The 17159-nt window shown below is 38.2% G+C and overlaps 1 protein-coding gene across 1 annotated transcript in view; it reads right to left on the reverse strand.

Annotated features, from left to right (window-relative positions):
- The window catches only part of ITIH2 (inter-alpha-trypsin inhibitor heavy chain 2), a 61423-nt gene that overhangs the window by 20538 nt on the left and 23726 nt on the right, over positions 1-17159 (reverse strand). Inside the window, exons 7-11 of the mRNA XM_006891875.1 lie at positions 13484-13591; positions 12709-12837; positions 10572-10688; positions 4678-4846; positions 2713-2838 (exon numbers count right to left, since the gene is read on the reverse strand). Coding sequence (XP_006891937.1) covers positions 2713-2838; positions 4678-4846; positions 10572-10688; positions 12709-12837; positions 13484-13591 — 649 coding nt within the window. The remainder of the gene's footprint in view (positions 1-2712; positions 2839-4677; positions 4847-10571; positions 10689-12708; positions 12838-13483; positions 13592-17159) is intronic.

The following is a 17159-nucleotide window of genomic DNA, read 5'->3' on the forward strand; positions in this document are numbered from 1 at the left end:
TGTAAAAAAAAAATTTGAGGTAAAATATGTATTTCTCTAGCTATGCATTTATTCTCCTCTCTCAATTAAAGAGATTAACTTTTAAACTGGAAAAAAAAATAAAGTGATAACCCTGATCTGCTGAAAGGGGAGTTTCCCTGGGGTGTGACCTGTAACATCTTTTGTCTTATGGTAGCTAAAAGAGGAGGCACAGCAGGTGGGAAACTTAAGATCAGGAGTGTAGCATATCCTGGGGATCTTGGTCCCTATACTGGGAAGTACCCAAAGGAAGGCCAGGACATAAACAGAGGGCCAAGAAACTCTAGGTCTGCAGATGCTGAAGGAAATAATGACCTTCTTCCAGAACCAACAGAGGAGAAATGCCTTCTCCTAGAGGCAGTTCCCTGAATTTGGATTTTTAGCTGTAAGAAAATGTATTTCTGTTTGTAAAAGTCATCCACTGTGGTCCATCCAACTCTGGTCTAGTAGTATTAGTTAACCAAGACAATGCACTCGTATTTATAGAAATTAAATATGAGCAATGGCCTATGGCAATATTGTTGGAAATAGCAACATACAAGGAAAGTAAACTGATTATTATTAGTAGTAAACTAATAAAGGCAACTGGAATATTATGATACCTTGAAATAATTAAATATTATGTATGCATAAAGAATGGCAAAACTTCATCTCATGTACTTTGAACACATTCTCAGGGGGTGACTTATCCTTAGAGGGCATTATTCTTGGTAAAGTGGTAGCTCAATGAAAAAAGAAGGAATCTTCAATGGGATCGGGTATAAAGTGGGTATAACAATGGGCACAAATTTATCAACGGTTGTGAGTACTGTTCAGGACCTGATAGTGTTTCATGGTGTTGTTTGAGTCAGAACTGATTGAAAGGCACCAAACAAGAATCACACCTTACAAACAGTATACAGATAAAGAATATCTCTGGAAGAAAGGCCAGCCAAGAAACTGGCAAGCAGTGGCTGCCATCAGGCACAAGAATTGGATGCTGGGGGCAGGAGTAGAAACATATTTAATGCATAGGACATTTCTTTTTTCTTCTTCATAATTTTATTTTAAATTTTTAAATGGAAAGTGATTCTATTATACAACGATATGCCCTACAGTTATATAACCACTGCTCATTTTAATCTCACTACTAGCTCTTCTGTAGTATTTAAAAGTCAGTTATTATATTTTGGGGGAACTTTCTTAAAATTGGTACAGTACTCTTCTATCAATTTGTTGTACTGAGGTAACCTGAGATTGCTGTTATGCTCAACTTTGTGCCATTTGGGTGCCAAATGTCATAATGGTTACCCATCGTGGACAGTGTTCGGTGAAGCTCCCGCTTTAAGACACGTTAGGAAGCAGGAGTGGCATTCACTTCTTAAACAACACGCCTCTGGTAATTCTATGAACTTGGAGAAATGACGATAGTTCTAGAAAGGTTTCTGGTCTTTTTTTGACAGCATCACTATGTTTCGTACTCCACTTGATAGCAATCAACAACTGGCTTCTCTGAGGCAGGGATGGTGAAGTTTCATTTCACATACTGTGGACATGTGGCTCCTTGGAAAGGAACATCATACTTGGGAAGGTTGAGGGATGGTGAAAGGTAGGCAGATCCTCAACTAGGTGAATTGACTCAGTGACTGCAGAAGAGGGCATTAGTGTATCAGAGATTATGAGGACGTTACAAGGGAGGACAGGGTTGAGATCTGTTATTAAAAGGGTTGCTATGCATTGTTTTCGACTTGATGGCACCTAACTATAACAACATTAACACATTTATTGCCTCTGCCTTTTCTAAAACTCCAGTTATTATTGTTGTGGATACCTCAGATTTTTTATTCCATCTAGTAATGCATCAGGCACCATGTTAGTCCTTGTCCTGTGACAGATTGCAGCACAATCTGCTATTCACTGTAACTTACACTTGCCAGTATAAAGAAATAAACAGAAATAACAGCGAATATCAGAAGCAGAAGCTGTTGAAGCTGTTTTATGTATATGAAAAGTGCTTAACTTTAAAGGGTGTATCAGAGAGAAGTCATTTTTTCAGTTGCAGTGAAGACTTGAGGAGAATGGAAAGAACAATGGCAAATACAGCACTGTGAAATCCATAGATAGTCCTAGGAAGCCTAGTAGGGATAAACGCTCATCATACACAATCCCAGTACACCATCTTCTTATACCTTAAGTTGAAGAATAGATGCATTTCACTGCAAGCCATGCAACATACTAGTAAAATGTCCTCATATTGTGGAGACTCTGGTGGCCTAGCGGTAAGGAGCTACACTGCCAACCTGAAGGCATGTGGCTCAAATCCACCAGCTGCTCCACAAGAGGAAAATAGGCAATCTTTCATGTGATTTGCTGCTTCTGAAAATGCACTGGAGGGTCAGCTCTGGGTCAGTCCCCGCTCAATGGTACATAACAAAACCAACAACATTGTTTGTTGAGCTGAGCTCAACGTAATGTTTGGAGGTGAGCTGAGGCATACAGGAGGACCATTGGTCTTAAGGAGAGAAGGGAAAGGGGCTGGAAGAGAGTGAGGGGATAAGTGCTTCAGAGTCAAAAGGAAACATTTTAGGAGGTATAGGTTTAAAATACTTTATAAACATAGGTGTACGTCACTAGCTTTTTCTAGTTTGAGTCAGTTATATTCCTAAGAAACAACACTAAAAAGATTTGTTGCTAGAAAGCTGAAATGATACTCACCTACTGTTGGGTCCCCATCAGAAACCAAAATGATCAGAGAGACTGAGTTGGGGTCCAGTAATCCCAGGTTATTGGCTTCATTCAAAATAAAGATTGCTCGTAGAAGTGCTTCATTGATATTTGTGCCTGTTAAAGAAATATAATGTGCTGCTATTCTGTTGTATATTCCCCCCCCGACAAAAAACCTCACCCCAATAATGATGATGGCAGCCTTATCAACAATCTTGAGAACGTCCATTTATTGAAAGTTGGTTGTGAATCTCTTACGGCATTATTAGGCTCTCTTTGACCTCAACAAGCAGGGATCTACCTCCTCATTCACCAGATTCTGATACTGCTTCTTTGACTGCCTGGTCCTGTTTTTTGTTTTGTTTTTTTAATTTGTTTTGTTTTAAATTAAATGTTTTTTAATTAATGATTTTTTAAATGCAACATTAATTTTTTATAGCATATTTTTTATTCCCATTCATTCACTGTTGCACATTTTCTTCCCTGCCTACCCCTCCCCCAGTTAGTTTTTCTCTTTGAAGAAAAAAAAACCCTTTCATTGTTATACAATCTCCCTCCCCCTCCCAAGTCCACTGTCCATTTTAATATGTATTTCTTTTTCTGTAATCTTGTCATGAAAATAACACTCTTGGCACCAGCAGCCAGGAAATAAAAAAACATATTGCGATGGGAAAGCCTGCTGTTTAGGGACCTCTTTAAAGTACTCAAGAGCAACGGTGTCTTTCTGGAGACGAAGGTGCGCCTGATACAGGCCATGGTCTTTGCAATCACTTGTTAGGCATCAGAGAGTTGGACAATGACTAGGGAGAATAGAAAGAGAATTGACGCCTTTGAGCTGTGGTGCTGGAGAAGAGTACTGAATGTACCATGGACTGCTAGGAAAACAAACAGATTCATCCTGGAGAGGGTTAAACCAGGCTACTCCTTGGAGGCAAGGATTCTGGGGCTCCGTCTGACATACTTTGGACATGTTGTAAGGAGAGACAGGTCCTTGGAGAGAGGCATCATGCTTGGTAGGGTGGAGGGACAGCGCAGGAGGGGAAGATTGATTCAGTGATTGGGGTAATTGGGATGGGTGTGTCAGAGGCAGTGCGATTGGCACAGGATAGAGCAGGGTTTAGGGCTGTTGTACATAGGGTCACTATGAGTCGCAAACGACTTGACGGCACATAACGACAACATATTCCTCTTAAATAGTTCTCTCCCTCATATGTTTCAATGCAGTATGCCCCATTCATCTCTCTTTTCTTAGGTTCCCCCCAACCCCGATGTCAGCCCTGTTTTACAACAGTGACATTATGCAGTATTTGTCCTTTTGTGACTGAGATATTTCACTCAGCATAATGTCCTCCAGGGTCACTCATTTTTACCTGGTTCTGTTTTGAGACTCTGCATGAAACCTGTCTCTTACTGAGCTACTGGCTTAGTCTCAAAGTAAAGCTGGTTAAATCCTGGCCATGATGTCTTGAGATTTTTGTCTATATGAATATTTGTCCATAAGAGAAATTTTATTAAGTTATGAAGGTAGCTGTTGATTTCCAAAAGGTGAGATATACATCACTGTTGGGTCAAAGTTGACCAATCTTTCTGCAATGAATTAAGGCCATACACTTTCACATTATATCTGTTATTTAGGAACTAACTTAGCTGCCCAAAGTGCATGCCATATTAGGCTATATAATCTTTATAGGAGAAGATCACTAGGTTTTCACTGAAACACCAGCTTTTTGGTTAACAGCTAAGTGTTTAATCACTGTGCTATCAAGACTCCTTATCACAAACTTAATAATAATTTAATACTAAATGTGTTATTTAAAAACAATTCACTATTTAAAGTAGATCATGGCATATTGGACAAATGTCATTGTGGTAGAAAACGTTGCTTCTTTTTTTAAGTGAACCATGATTTGAATCCTATGGTAGATTATTAATGAGTTCTAGGCCAAATCTACTCACCTCCATTAGGCTGGATTTTCTCAATGTACTTCTTGGCATCTGCAACCTGTGTTTTAGTGGCTGAAACCAAATCACTTCTCCATGTTCGAACGTTGTGGTTGAAATCAACTACAGAGAATTGGTCTTCAGCTCTTAGGTCATCCAATATGGTCTTCATAGCTTCCACAGTCTATTAAAAAAAAAAAAAGAAACAAAGTCTCGTTACATAAGTCCTAAGTTTAAGAGGAAAGTAGGAAGACTAAACATAGTCTTAGTTATTTGTCAAGCACTAATTCACACTTTCTTTCAGAAAAATCCCTTGAAGTCTTTAGTCAACATACACCTTTTTTCACTTTTCCTGAATATATATCTTCTGAATTTTGATACTATTGGCTGTTTTATGTCACTCTTTTTTGCCTTGTGATACAAAAGAACAAGCTCTCTTACGTCTTAAATATCCTTCCTCAGTTATAACATTTCATAAGCAGACACATGTGCCATTCTTTCTCACCCCTTTAAAAACATCACTTGAATCTACTTTCCCCATGTCTCGGTTTCCCTTTGCAATAAAAATTCTTGAATGCGTCATCCTCAAGTCTTCCCCTTTCATGTCTTTATCCATTGCCATTGATCAATTCCAACCTTTTAAGACAAGGTAGAATTGTTCCATAGGATTTCCAAGGCTTTAAATCTTACAGGAGCAGACTACTACGTTTTTTTTCTCCCAAAGAGTTGTTGGTGGTTTGAACTGCTGACCTTTTGGTCACCACTCAAGTGCTTTCACCACTGAATCACCACAGCTTCTCTTGCTGGTTGCTTTTTCCCTTCACTTCCATTGTTCTCAAAATTCTTTTTCATTTGCTTACAAATTTTGTATACGTGGCATTTCACACTATTTTTTCATTTATGTTGTGTTTCATACAGTCATTTTTATGCATTATGTTTTATAAAATGAATCACCATTGGACCTGGCCCATCATTACCCTGTCTTTTCACCTTGATCCTCTCCTTTCTTTGCTTCCCTACTTCAACCAATCAAACTGTGCAACCCTGTGGTTTAACCCCTACCTATTCTCACTCCTCTATCCCCCCCATACCTTGAGTTCCCATACATGCTTTAATAGTTATCTATTTTACTATAATGGTCTTATGTAGTATTTGTCCTTATGAGACTGTGTTACTTCACTGCTCTCCAGCCTCTCCCAAGTAACATAGTATTTTTTGAAATTGTTGCACCTGAATGCTGTATAGTATTCCATAGTGTGAGTGTACCACAATTTCTCAATCCATACGATTATGGTTGGACATTTGGACTGTTTCCATCTTCTTGTAATGGTGAATAACGCTGCTATGAGCATTATTGTATAAATCTCCATTTGTGCCTCAGTTCTAATTCCCTTGGGATATATTTCTAGTGGTGGAATAGTCAGGTCATATGGAGTTTCTATGTTGTTTTCAAAATTCTTAATTTTGGAGTTCCTTTTGGCTTGGTCTAGATTTTTTCTTCTGTCTAAACTTTTGTTGTTCTTTTCTGATATAGTCTCATTGTTTTAAATATCATCTATATGCATGGACTGCCAAAAGAACAAATACATCTGTCTTAGATGAAGATCAGCCAGACTGTTTTTAGAAGCAAGAGTGGAGAGACCATGTCTCACATATTATGGTCATGTTCTCAGGAGAGCCCAGTCCCTGGAAAAGGACATATCATGCTTTGAAAACAGAGGATCAAGGACATTCAAAGAGATGGATTGACAGAGTGGCGGAAACAATGCGTCCAAGCACAGCAGAGATTGTGATGATGGTGTAGGATTGAGCCCATTCTTCTGTCCATGAGTTGAAACCAACTGGACTCATTCTGCTGTACATGAGTCCTAACCAACTCTTGACACCTAACAACAACAACAACAGGAGGAGGAAAGTCCTGACAATCTACTTCTGAAAAATTAGCTATTTTTGAAAACCCTTGGATCAAAGTCATCAAATCTACCACCAATCAGGAGGACCACAGAAGACTAGGTGATGCTTAGTTCCACTGTACATGGGCTGGGACATGACTCAAGGTCTGACTCCATGCCACACAGCATGGACAATGACAATGATAATGACAATGACAACAGCACACATTGTTAACTCCTAACTGTCCATCACTGTGTCAGATTCCTCTTCTGAACACTTGATTTCTGTTCAAAAGCCTATTTGAATGTTTAATAGATATCTCAAACCTAACATGTCTAAAATAGAACTCTTACTATTTCCCACAAAATCTACTCCCTTTCGTATCTTTTCTATGTCAATTGATAGCAAATTCTATCCTTCTGATCGAATGGGATAAAAACCTCAAAACAGCTTTAAATTTTCCTTTACTCATAACTTAACCTTCAAAAAATGATTTTCTTTTTTGTCCTATCTTTAACAAAGTTACAGACTTCAATTAATTCTTGTTACATAAACTCTTGTCACCCTTTTGCAAGCCACCATTATTTCTTGCTTGCCTGGGTTATTGAGATGGCCTTTCAATAAGCTTCCTTTTAATAGCGCTCCCTTTTGTTGTGGCTGGGAGTCCATTGTGACCCTGTATAACATAGAATTTACCAATAGGGTTTACTAGGCTGCAGTATTAACAGCAGTAGATGACCAAGTGAGTCTGAACCTTTGACTCTGAATTACCAACCAAGCTCTTAACACTTGCACCATTAGGACTCTGCAATTGTTTTCAATTTCTGAAAATAAAAGCCAAAATTATGAAAACAGCCTGAAGGATTTTATATAATCTGCCCCTGCTCCTTACTTCTTTCTCTGATTTATTCCTCCTGCTACACTGGGTTTCTCTTCCTTGAACATGTCTGCAAAAATCATTGCGCTGATTGTTCCTGCTGCCTATGTATCTTCTCCCAGATGGTGCACAACTATCCCCTCATCTTACGGTTTTCTTAAAGGTCTTCTCAATAAAATCACCAGTTAGAGGACAAATCTAGTTAAATTCTCATCTTCTTGCAATTACCTCTCTTGATTGCTATTATACTCTTTAACTCTCTCTTTCTCACACACACACCCTTGTTCAGTGTTTAACCCATTTAAAAAATAATTTTCTATGCTTATTCTCATCTTTTATTCTTTCCATTTCTGTCCCATCCAATACCGGAATATAAGCTCAGTGAAGATAAGAATGCATATTATTTCTGTTTATTTTGCTTATCGATGAATTAAGTGTCTAATACACTGTTGTTCTTGTTAGGTGACATCAAGTCAGTTCTGACTCACAGCAGCCATATATACAATGGAACAAAACAATGCGTGATTCAGTGCCATCCTCAAAATCTCTGCTGCATTTAAACCATTAGTTACAGTCACTCTGTCAATGCCTTAGCTATTTCTCATGACTCATTTAGAATCATGATACATTAGCAAATGAGGATCTGACACATAGTTGTTATGTGTCGTTGAGTTGCTTGAGACTCACAGTGACCCTATGTACAACAGCCCTAAACCTTGCTCTATCCTGTGCCAACCTCACTGTCTCTGACATGTTTACTCCCATTACCCCAATCACTGAATTGATCCATCTGATTGAGGGTCTTCTTCTCCTGTGCTGCCCCTCCACCCTCCCAAACATGATGTCCCTCTCCAAGGAATGGTCCCTCCTTGCAACATGCCCAAAGTATGTCAGACGAGGGTTTAGAATCCTTGCCTACAAGGAGCAGCCTGGTTTCATCTTCTCCAGGACAAACCTGTTTGTTCTCCTAGCAGTCCATGGTATATTCAACACTCTTCTCCAGCACCACAGCTCAAAGGCATCAATTCTCTTTCTGTCATCCCTAGTCATTGTCCAGCTTTCTGACACATAGCAGCTTAAGAAATATTTGTTAAAGAAATTAATGAAGGAAGAAAGGAATATATGGATAGAGTATTGTAGTAGAACAGTTATTCTTATCCGAGGTAAGTTTTGTTGCATGTGAGCATTTTTTAATGTTTACAAGAATGACCCTTAAAAGCAAAGACAAGACTTTGTCTCACATACTTCAGGTATTTTGACAGGAGGGACTTTTCCCTTTAGAAGGAAACAATACTCAGTAAAGCAAAAGGCCAGTGAAAAAAGAAGCTCTCAGGGAGACAGAATGACCTGATAACTACAACAATGGGCAATGACTGCGAGGATGGTATGAGATCACGTAGCGTTTCATTCTGTTGTCTATGGCATCACTATGATTTGAAATCAACTCAACAGCACCTAAACAGAACAGCATTACTGGGCAGGGTGCCACTACAATACAATGGGTAGAGACTAGAGATATTGATAAACACTCTACAATGCAGAGGAAAGTCCCCACAGCCAACAATTATTCTCTAGTCCAAAATGTTCAATAATGCAACTATTGAGAAGCTTTGTATTAGCGTATAAACACAAGGGGATAAAATCCAGATATTTTATTTACCTTCAATTCCTTATAGATCCAACAATAGTAGCAAACATGTTAGTGGTCAAAATGGTTGCTGAATGAAATAATAGTTACTTATTTTCCTGGATATCCATATGAATATATTAAAGCATCTTTTGTTGTCCAGGATTCCATCTATACTCTTTAACACATTCTGAGTAGGCCCATACTAAGATCTGAACTAAACTTGTGAGGATTACTAAACGATTGGAAGACAAGAGGTAGGGTAGCAAACCTCAAGGAATTATCATATAACTGGGACAGATAAGATAGCACAACTAGCTAACTAGTTTACTATTAAAATAAAATTGCAAAAGAACAGAAAGAATGTGGTACAGGCGAGTGATCAGAATGAGAAGAGATTACATACAGAAATCTTTCAAAGAGGTAAGTCTTAAGCGAATTGTTCAAGGAAATAATGGCTATAGAATGAAAAAGAGAGTGAAGCAAAGAATTGGAAACAACCCAAGTGCCCATCAACAAACAAATGGCTAGAGAAACTATGGTATATTTACACAATGGCATAATATGCTGCATTGAAAAACACGGAACTCATGAAATATACAAAATGGGGTGACCGTGGAGGACATGATGCTGAGTGAAATATCTCAGTCACAAAAGGACAAATACCGCATAGTGCTACTGTTGTAAAGCGGGACAGATATCGAGGTTAGGGGAAACTTAGAGGGGATAAATAATGTATACGTCATTGAAACAGATGAGGGAGAAAACTGTTTAAAAGGGATATGTGATTAGGTATTATTGTCATGACAAGAGTCTGGAATGAAAGTTGCATAGTGGAGTGGGCTGAGGGGGTAGGGGGAAGGATTGTATAACAATGAAAGAACTTTTTTTTAACTTTTCAAAGAGAAAAGTGAAGTGGGGGCAAGGGGTGGGCAGGAAGGAAAGTGTGCAACAATGAATGAATGGAAATCCAAAGTCTCTGTAAACTTTCATTAAAATAAATTTTTTTTCCTTTTGCTTTTCAAGGAGAGGAGCAAACGGGGGGGGAGGGGGGAGGGGTTTGTGCGGGGAGAAGGGTGCAAAAATGAATGAACTGAATTCCAAAATCTCTGTAGATGTTTATTGAAATGAAAAATAAACAACCTAAATGAAAAAAAAGAAAAAGATAATAAAAAAATGTATTTGCAATGAAAAAAACCAACAAGAACAAAAAATAAATTTTTAAAAAGAAAAAAAGGTAAAGGGACAAAAACCTAAGAAAAAAGAAAAAAGAGTGCGAGAAGTTTAAGTAGAAAGGAAAATGACGGGAATTTTAGAAGAGAGAGTTGACTAGACGATTAATATGCACATCTTGTTACTATATAATAGTTTAAATAGTCCACAATCTTGATAACCAGTCACTGAGTTCTACCTCTAACAAAGAAGGAAAGCTTGACTGGTTGCATTTTTGGGACAGGACATATTAAAATTAACTGGGCATCCTATATGACACTGCAAAGAAAGAGTCCTTACTTGCTTCATTTTAATTCCCCACATGGAGCCACTGACGTCAATAACGAAGAGGATATTTTTTGGAATTGGTTCCAGGTTGTCAGGAGCAAAGAAGTGGACAAAATACCCGTTAAAAACCTGCAAAATAAAAGAGACTTGTCAACCAAATCATTATCAATGTTTAGAAGAGAAAGACCAAATTTCTCTATAAAAATGTGTTTAGTTTCTCTGACTAAAGGTGTAATTTTCCTAAAATGTCTGAGAAATAAGTCTGAATGCTTCTATTAAATTATTTCTATTATGATTTAAACTCTAAAATACATATTGTTGTTAGTTTTTCAGATAGCAGGCATTTTCCAGCTTAGAAACTGGTAACACTTCCAAAGCTTACTTGTAAATTGGTAATTTTAAAGCAATTTTCTATAAAACAGGTGTTTATCATGGTAGTAAAATTCTCTGGACAATCTCCAAGAGGTGGGATAGAATTCCATACCTCCCCTCTCACTCACTGATGGGAAAAGGAATTTCCTTACTTACAAATATCTGGCAGATGACATCCATGATAAGAGTTAGGATTGTGGAGGGAGTAAAATCAGAATGTGTGTGGGAGGATGGGAGAAGTTGGGGGTTTTATTGAGAATCTAAGTCTTGGAATCTGCGGTGAAGAGTGGGATGGCCATTCGAATGGGTTGGGTTGTTGTTATGTGCCGTCGAGTTGCCTACAACTCATAGCGACCCCATGTACAATAACCCCGAAACCTGCTCTATACCTTGCCAATCTTATTGTCTCTGACACACCTATCCATGTTACCTCAGTGACTGAATGAATCCATCTCACCGAGAATCTTCCTCTCCTGTGCTGTCCCTCCACCCTCCCAAGCATGACATCCCTTCTGCCTTGCAACATGTCCAAAGTATGTCAGACGGAGCTTCCGAATCCTTGCCTCCAAGGAGCAGCCTGGTCTCATCCTCACCAGGATGAGCTTGTTTGTTCTAGCAGTTCATGGTAACCTCAATACTCTTCTCCAGCACCATAGCTCAAAGGCATCAACTCTCCTCCTATCATCCCTTGTCATTGTCCAGCTCTCTGATGCAGAGCAAGTAATTGCAAAGACCATGGTTTGGATCAGTCTCAACTTAGTCTGTAAACCTGAGACTAAGAAAGGAGATGAACAATGGATGAACCACAGGAGGTGTCATGGTCAAAAGGAAGAGAACTGTGGTGCACTTCTGTTTCACCATCTTCTTGTTTGTTTAAACCTCCAGGATTTTTATTTCACTTCATTCCATCCTACTCATTATGTGTTGCTGAGAGTCTCTGTTCAGGCCTCATGCCAAATGACTGTGAGTCAGATGCCTCTGTTTTCACGAGTCTCCAAGAACCATGAGGGGTGCAAACAGCAAGCAGGTAATTACAGTACAGTTTATTATGTGCTGTGATCAGAAAGTAAAGCGTTCAAAAAGAGTTCAGTTGGAGTGTGTATAACCCAGATAAAGGGTTTCCATGAAAATGGCACCAAAGCTAAGTTTTGGAATTAGCCAGCCAGAGTGGGAGTTGGATTAGGTGTAGAGGGATAAAGATGGGGAGGGAAGATACAGACAGTGTGAACGCAGCTGAAAGAATATGGCTCCTCTGCTTCACTGTCCCTTGGGGACATTATAGCCCTTCAAAACTCTAATCACTATAACAATGGAGATATAGACACACGTTTAAAAAATGAGAAAAGGAGAACTTTCGAAATAAATATTGACCCTGTAATTCCTCACTAACACCACAGCTTTCTCTTGGCTTTGATTGCTTTCTCCTACCCTGTAATCACTGTTTTCTTTGAGAGGGCAATTGCAAAGGGCCTTGAGAAGTTATCCAAAACACCCATTTTAAACTGCCTGTTTTTCTTCATATAAGATTAAGAAGTGTCCTTCTGTGACAAGGACCTGATTATCTTGAAAAAAAAAAAGTAAATTTTTTTTCTTGATATTAAAAAGACACTGCTTAGGGATATTAAAGAAATATTTTATTCTCTTCTCTAACTTGTTTTGGAACTAGAACCTACAGAACTAGGAAATTTATTTAATCCTAATCAATCACAATCATAATCATCATAGTCGATAATTCTTTGGCATCAGGTTGGTAGGTCTAGAACCTGTTGCCACTCACCTCAAGTTCACCAGCTTTCTCTTCTCTGTTCACATCATACATCACCACCAGCTCTCCATCCACTGCTGTCTCAGAGCAGTTAAAGCATTTTCTTTGCTGTGCTACTGTGGGCTTGAAGGAGATATGTGCCTGGAAAGAACATTAATGTCAGACCCTGGTCTTGGCTCTAATCCATCTCCAGACAAGGAATTGACAGCTGTCTGTCTGGTGCACACATGTGAAGAGGTGTTGCCCCGTGGGCCCTCTGCATCATGTTAACATCAGTGGGACCATTGGAAAGAAAGAGTCCCTGGACATTCTAAAAACACCTAAAAGTAGTGTACTTTACCAGGTTCCCAGGCTTTCTCTCTCTCGCTCTTTTTAAGTTTTAAAAAATTGTCCCCTTCTGGTAAGGTAGAAATGTTTACCTGTATGAGAAAGTGTCTGTGAGGGGGGTCATAAAACTTTCACCTTTTCAAAGTTGGTTAACTCTTGTCTAAGAAGGTAAAGAGAATTAAGTTGTATCACTCTCTTTACATGAAAAATCTACTACAAATTATTACATGAAAGATGGTGGCCAAGTGGATTGAAGTTACACTAGGGACAGTCTCTGGCCAAAATGGCATAAGACAATTGAGAGGTTTTTTATATCCTGTGCAAGACCCTAGACTCTGCCTAGGGATCATGGTTCCTTCATGATTGCAATGCCCTTAGCTCCAAACTCGACTGCTTTCCTTCACTCACAGCAAAGAAGAGACCCTTTGAAATAGTCACTTAAACTCTTTGCAATGTGTACCTTTTGGTTTCCTTTAGATATGACTGGAACACCTTCAAAATGTCCTTCAAATGTGTTGGGAACGTGAAGAAATCTCATTCCCTGGGGTTCAATAATCCACACATCCACCTAGAGATAGGAAGGAAAATTAAAGCATTAAAGTCTATATGCTTTTAAAGTAGAAAGTGCATTGACTAGTGGGCCCTCTGATGATTTTTCTCATCTTCAGATTTTTCTCAAAAATTATCTAATATGGTTCATGGTTCCACTTTAAGTTTTTTAAATTCTCTAAGATATAATTAATCTGGACTAGGAGGATTAAGAGCTTTCTGGAAACTCTTCTTATACCTCAGCCCCCAATTGCCTTTTTCCTTTAGGATTTAATTTCCCCTTCTTACTATATTCTAGAAGCACTGATGGCATTGTGGGTTATGCTTTGGGATGCTAGCCTAAAGGTAGGGTGTTTGAACCCACCAGTCACTATGAGAAAAAAAAAAGATGAGGCGGTCTGCTCCATAAATATTTCCAGCCTTAGAAACCCTGTGGAGAAGTTGGAATATACTTGGTGGAAGTAAATTTTAAATATTCTGTTTATTTAGAAGAATGGGCATGCTGCTAGGAGCAGGGGAGGAAAAGCAAACGCATTGTTAGGTAATTCTATCTTTGTTGTTGTGCTCAAATCTAAACCACTAGCATTGGGTCAATGTCAACCCATAATGACACAGTAGGACAAAGCAAAAATTACCCAAAGGACTTCCAAGGCTGTAAATCTTTATGGAAGTATATGGCTTCATCTTTCTCTTGCAGAGAAGCTGGTGAGTTTGAATCACTGACCTTTTGGTTAGTAGGTGGATACTCTGATCACAGTGTCACCGGAGCTTCTTGTAATTAAACCTACCTTGATCCAAGCCACCCCAATGCCAACAAGTCAGTTCAGACCCATAGTGACCATCAGATTTCTGAGGCAATACATTTTTATGGGAGGTGCTCATCTTTTTCCTGTGGAGCTGATTGTGTCTTTGAGCATCCAACCTTTTGGTTTGTACTATGCCAACAGTTAAACTTTGTACTTCTTTATTCATTCTATCTAAACAGTTGAAAATCCCTTTTGATGATAATTAACAAAAGTATAGTAAGAGCTACCTTTTTCCTGAAAAGCTCCCTTACAGTCTAAGTACTATGTTATGCACTTTGAGTGCTGTCTTGTTATTATTTCTTGATTTACAGATGAAGAAGGTTATAAGTGAAGCAATCTAGCTTCAACATTTCAGAACTAGGTTTCAAAACCAGTCTGGCTGATCCAAGTGCCAGGACTCCTCACAGTCTGGCCTGCTTGCTGGTTTTTAAAAGCCTCAGCTCAGTTTTTCTGCTAATGTTTCCACATTGATTTTTAGGTCCCAAGCCACGATATTCTAGCTATATTTTCATAAGATCTGCCTCTTTTGTACATTTACACCCAACTTTCACTGTGACTGGGATCTGTGACATTGGTCTCCTTTCATGCTTTTTTCTCACTAGCATCATTTGCAATAGGTGAACAATCTCCCCTTTGGAAGTCCCTGGCTTTGAAATTATGCTCACCTTCCTCCTCCCCCCCCCCATTCCCCACTGGAAAATAGTTTAAATCTGCTTTTGCAAAGTCTTGAATTTTTCTAAGCTGAGCCAACCTTTTCTCCCTTGGTTAACAAATATACCAGTATAACACTTGAAGTTAATTTGCCTCTGAGATTCTTGTCATCTCTAAAAGACTCAATAGTTCTTCATGTTGGAAAGAACTAAGTCTATGTTGAATTAGGTGGATGATTTCTGGAGGTCTGATATAGCCATCACTGACAGAGCATTGAAAAGTAGGAAAAGGAAGAAAAATTTTCAGAGAATTGGGGCTTCTGATTTAATTCTTTTGTAAAAGCCTATCTACCAATTCTCTATCTCAGAAATTTTGTAATAGGTAAGATTAGAAGGACAGACAAGTAGAGTCAAATCAACAACAGGTAGTGATTTAGAAGTCAAAACATTTGATACCAGTTTGTAGGAGGAAAAAAAAATGGGAGAAGAGTAAGTTAATAAAAGGGAAGAAAACCTAAGAATTATGTAGGAGTCCACGAAGAGAATGACTCTGTATGTGATCATACTCTAGAACAGCAGGAGGTAAAAATGAAAGCTGACAAGCACAGAAAGCATTGTTGAAGATTTGCTAGAGAGTTTCCCTACTATAATGAAGGAAGAAAGGATAACTATCCAAGAGGCATGAAGAACTTCCTTTTACCCTAAAGAAAGTCACCAAGATATAATGTAATCAAATCTTCTAAAACCAAAGACAAGGGGGAAAAAAATCTTGAGAGCAGTTTTGGAGAGAAAAATGTAATGTTACCTACATATGCCAATCAGTAAAACTAACTTCTAATTTCTCAGAGAAAACTATGCTGGGAAGAAGTCAATGGGATGCTATAAATAAAATCCAGGAAGAAAAAGAAATTACCAACCAAGAATTATATATGCAGAAAAAATAAGTATCAAGTATTAAGGTAAAATTAGAACACTTCCAGATAAACAGAAGTTAAGAGAATATGTTAACTCACAAGAAATGCTAAAGGTATCCATTGCACAGAGTCTATAATGACAGGAAACAATTTGAGATTGCAGATTCTGAACAGAGAGTTGTCCTTTTTGTTTGCCTGAGTGATGGTCTGTTTCACTTTTTGCAACACACCTTTCTGGTGGACAGAGAACACTCCCCAACCCCAACATCACCTGGTAAACATTCCCTTATACACACAAAGAATTCTTAAAAGTTAAAGACGTTTAAATGAGTCTAAATAGAGAACCAAAAAGGTCAGTCTGTAAATGCTGACATCCATAAAGTGAAGAGTTTCTAAATGAAGAAGTGGTTAAAGCGTAATCAAGATAGAATAGACTGTTTTAAAATTAACCCAATGTTGTCAATTTTATTCCAAGTCACAGAGACGCTCCATCATTATTGAAGGAAACGCTCAATCTTTCTCCAGTGGAGCAGACCTCTTGGTTAGCTGCCTAATGTCTCACACCAGGACTCATTTTAAAGTCAGGGAGGTAGAATAAGCTACAGGATAACCACAAAAATAGTGAACAAACCTTTTACCTATAACAAGAAAGAAGAGGTAACACAGACCAAAATGAAAAGAGAAGTTGATGATACAAACTCAGCACGGAAAAGTGTACAGAACAATAAAAATCAGTAGAACACAATAAAAACAGGAAAGAGTGACAGCAGTAAATTCACTCCACCAACGAGGACAGTGCATGTAAATGGTTTAAATGCAGCCATCAAGAGATAGAGAGTGCCGAATGGGTAAGGAAACAGGATTTATCAATATGCTATCTCTAAGAAACTCAACTTTGACACAAAGATAAGAATAAATTAAAAATAAAAGGATGGGAAAATATATCAAGCAAACAGTGACCTAAAAAAAGCAGATTTATTAATATTTATTTCTGATAAAGGTAGACTTCATGGCAAAAACTATGGGCAAGTTCCAATGGTGATTGATTTTATAAAACATAATGTATGAGCATGATTATATGAAACACAGTGTGAATGAACAAAAGTGAAACACAATGTACATAAACTTTGAAAGCAAATACATTAAAAAATGTAAGATAAAAAAGAAATATGAGGGACTAAAAAAAATTAAAATAATTTAAAAAACAAAAGCAAAAA

This window comes from Elephantulus edwardii, unplaced genomic scaffold (assembly GCF_000299155.1).
Source record: "Elephantulus edwardii isolate Elephantulus edwardi_28Jun2011 unplaced genomic scaffold, EleEdw1.0 scaffold00105, whole genome shotgun sequence".
In the NCBI taxonomy this organism is placed as follows: domain Eukaryota; kingdom Metazoa; phylum Chordata; class Mammalia; order Macroscelidea; family Macroscelididae; genus Elephantulus; species Elephantulus edwardii.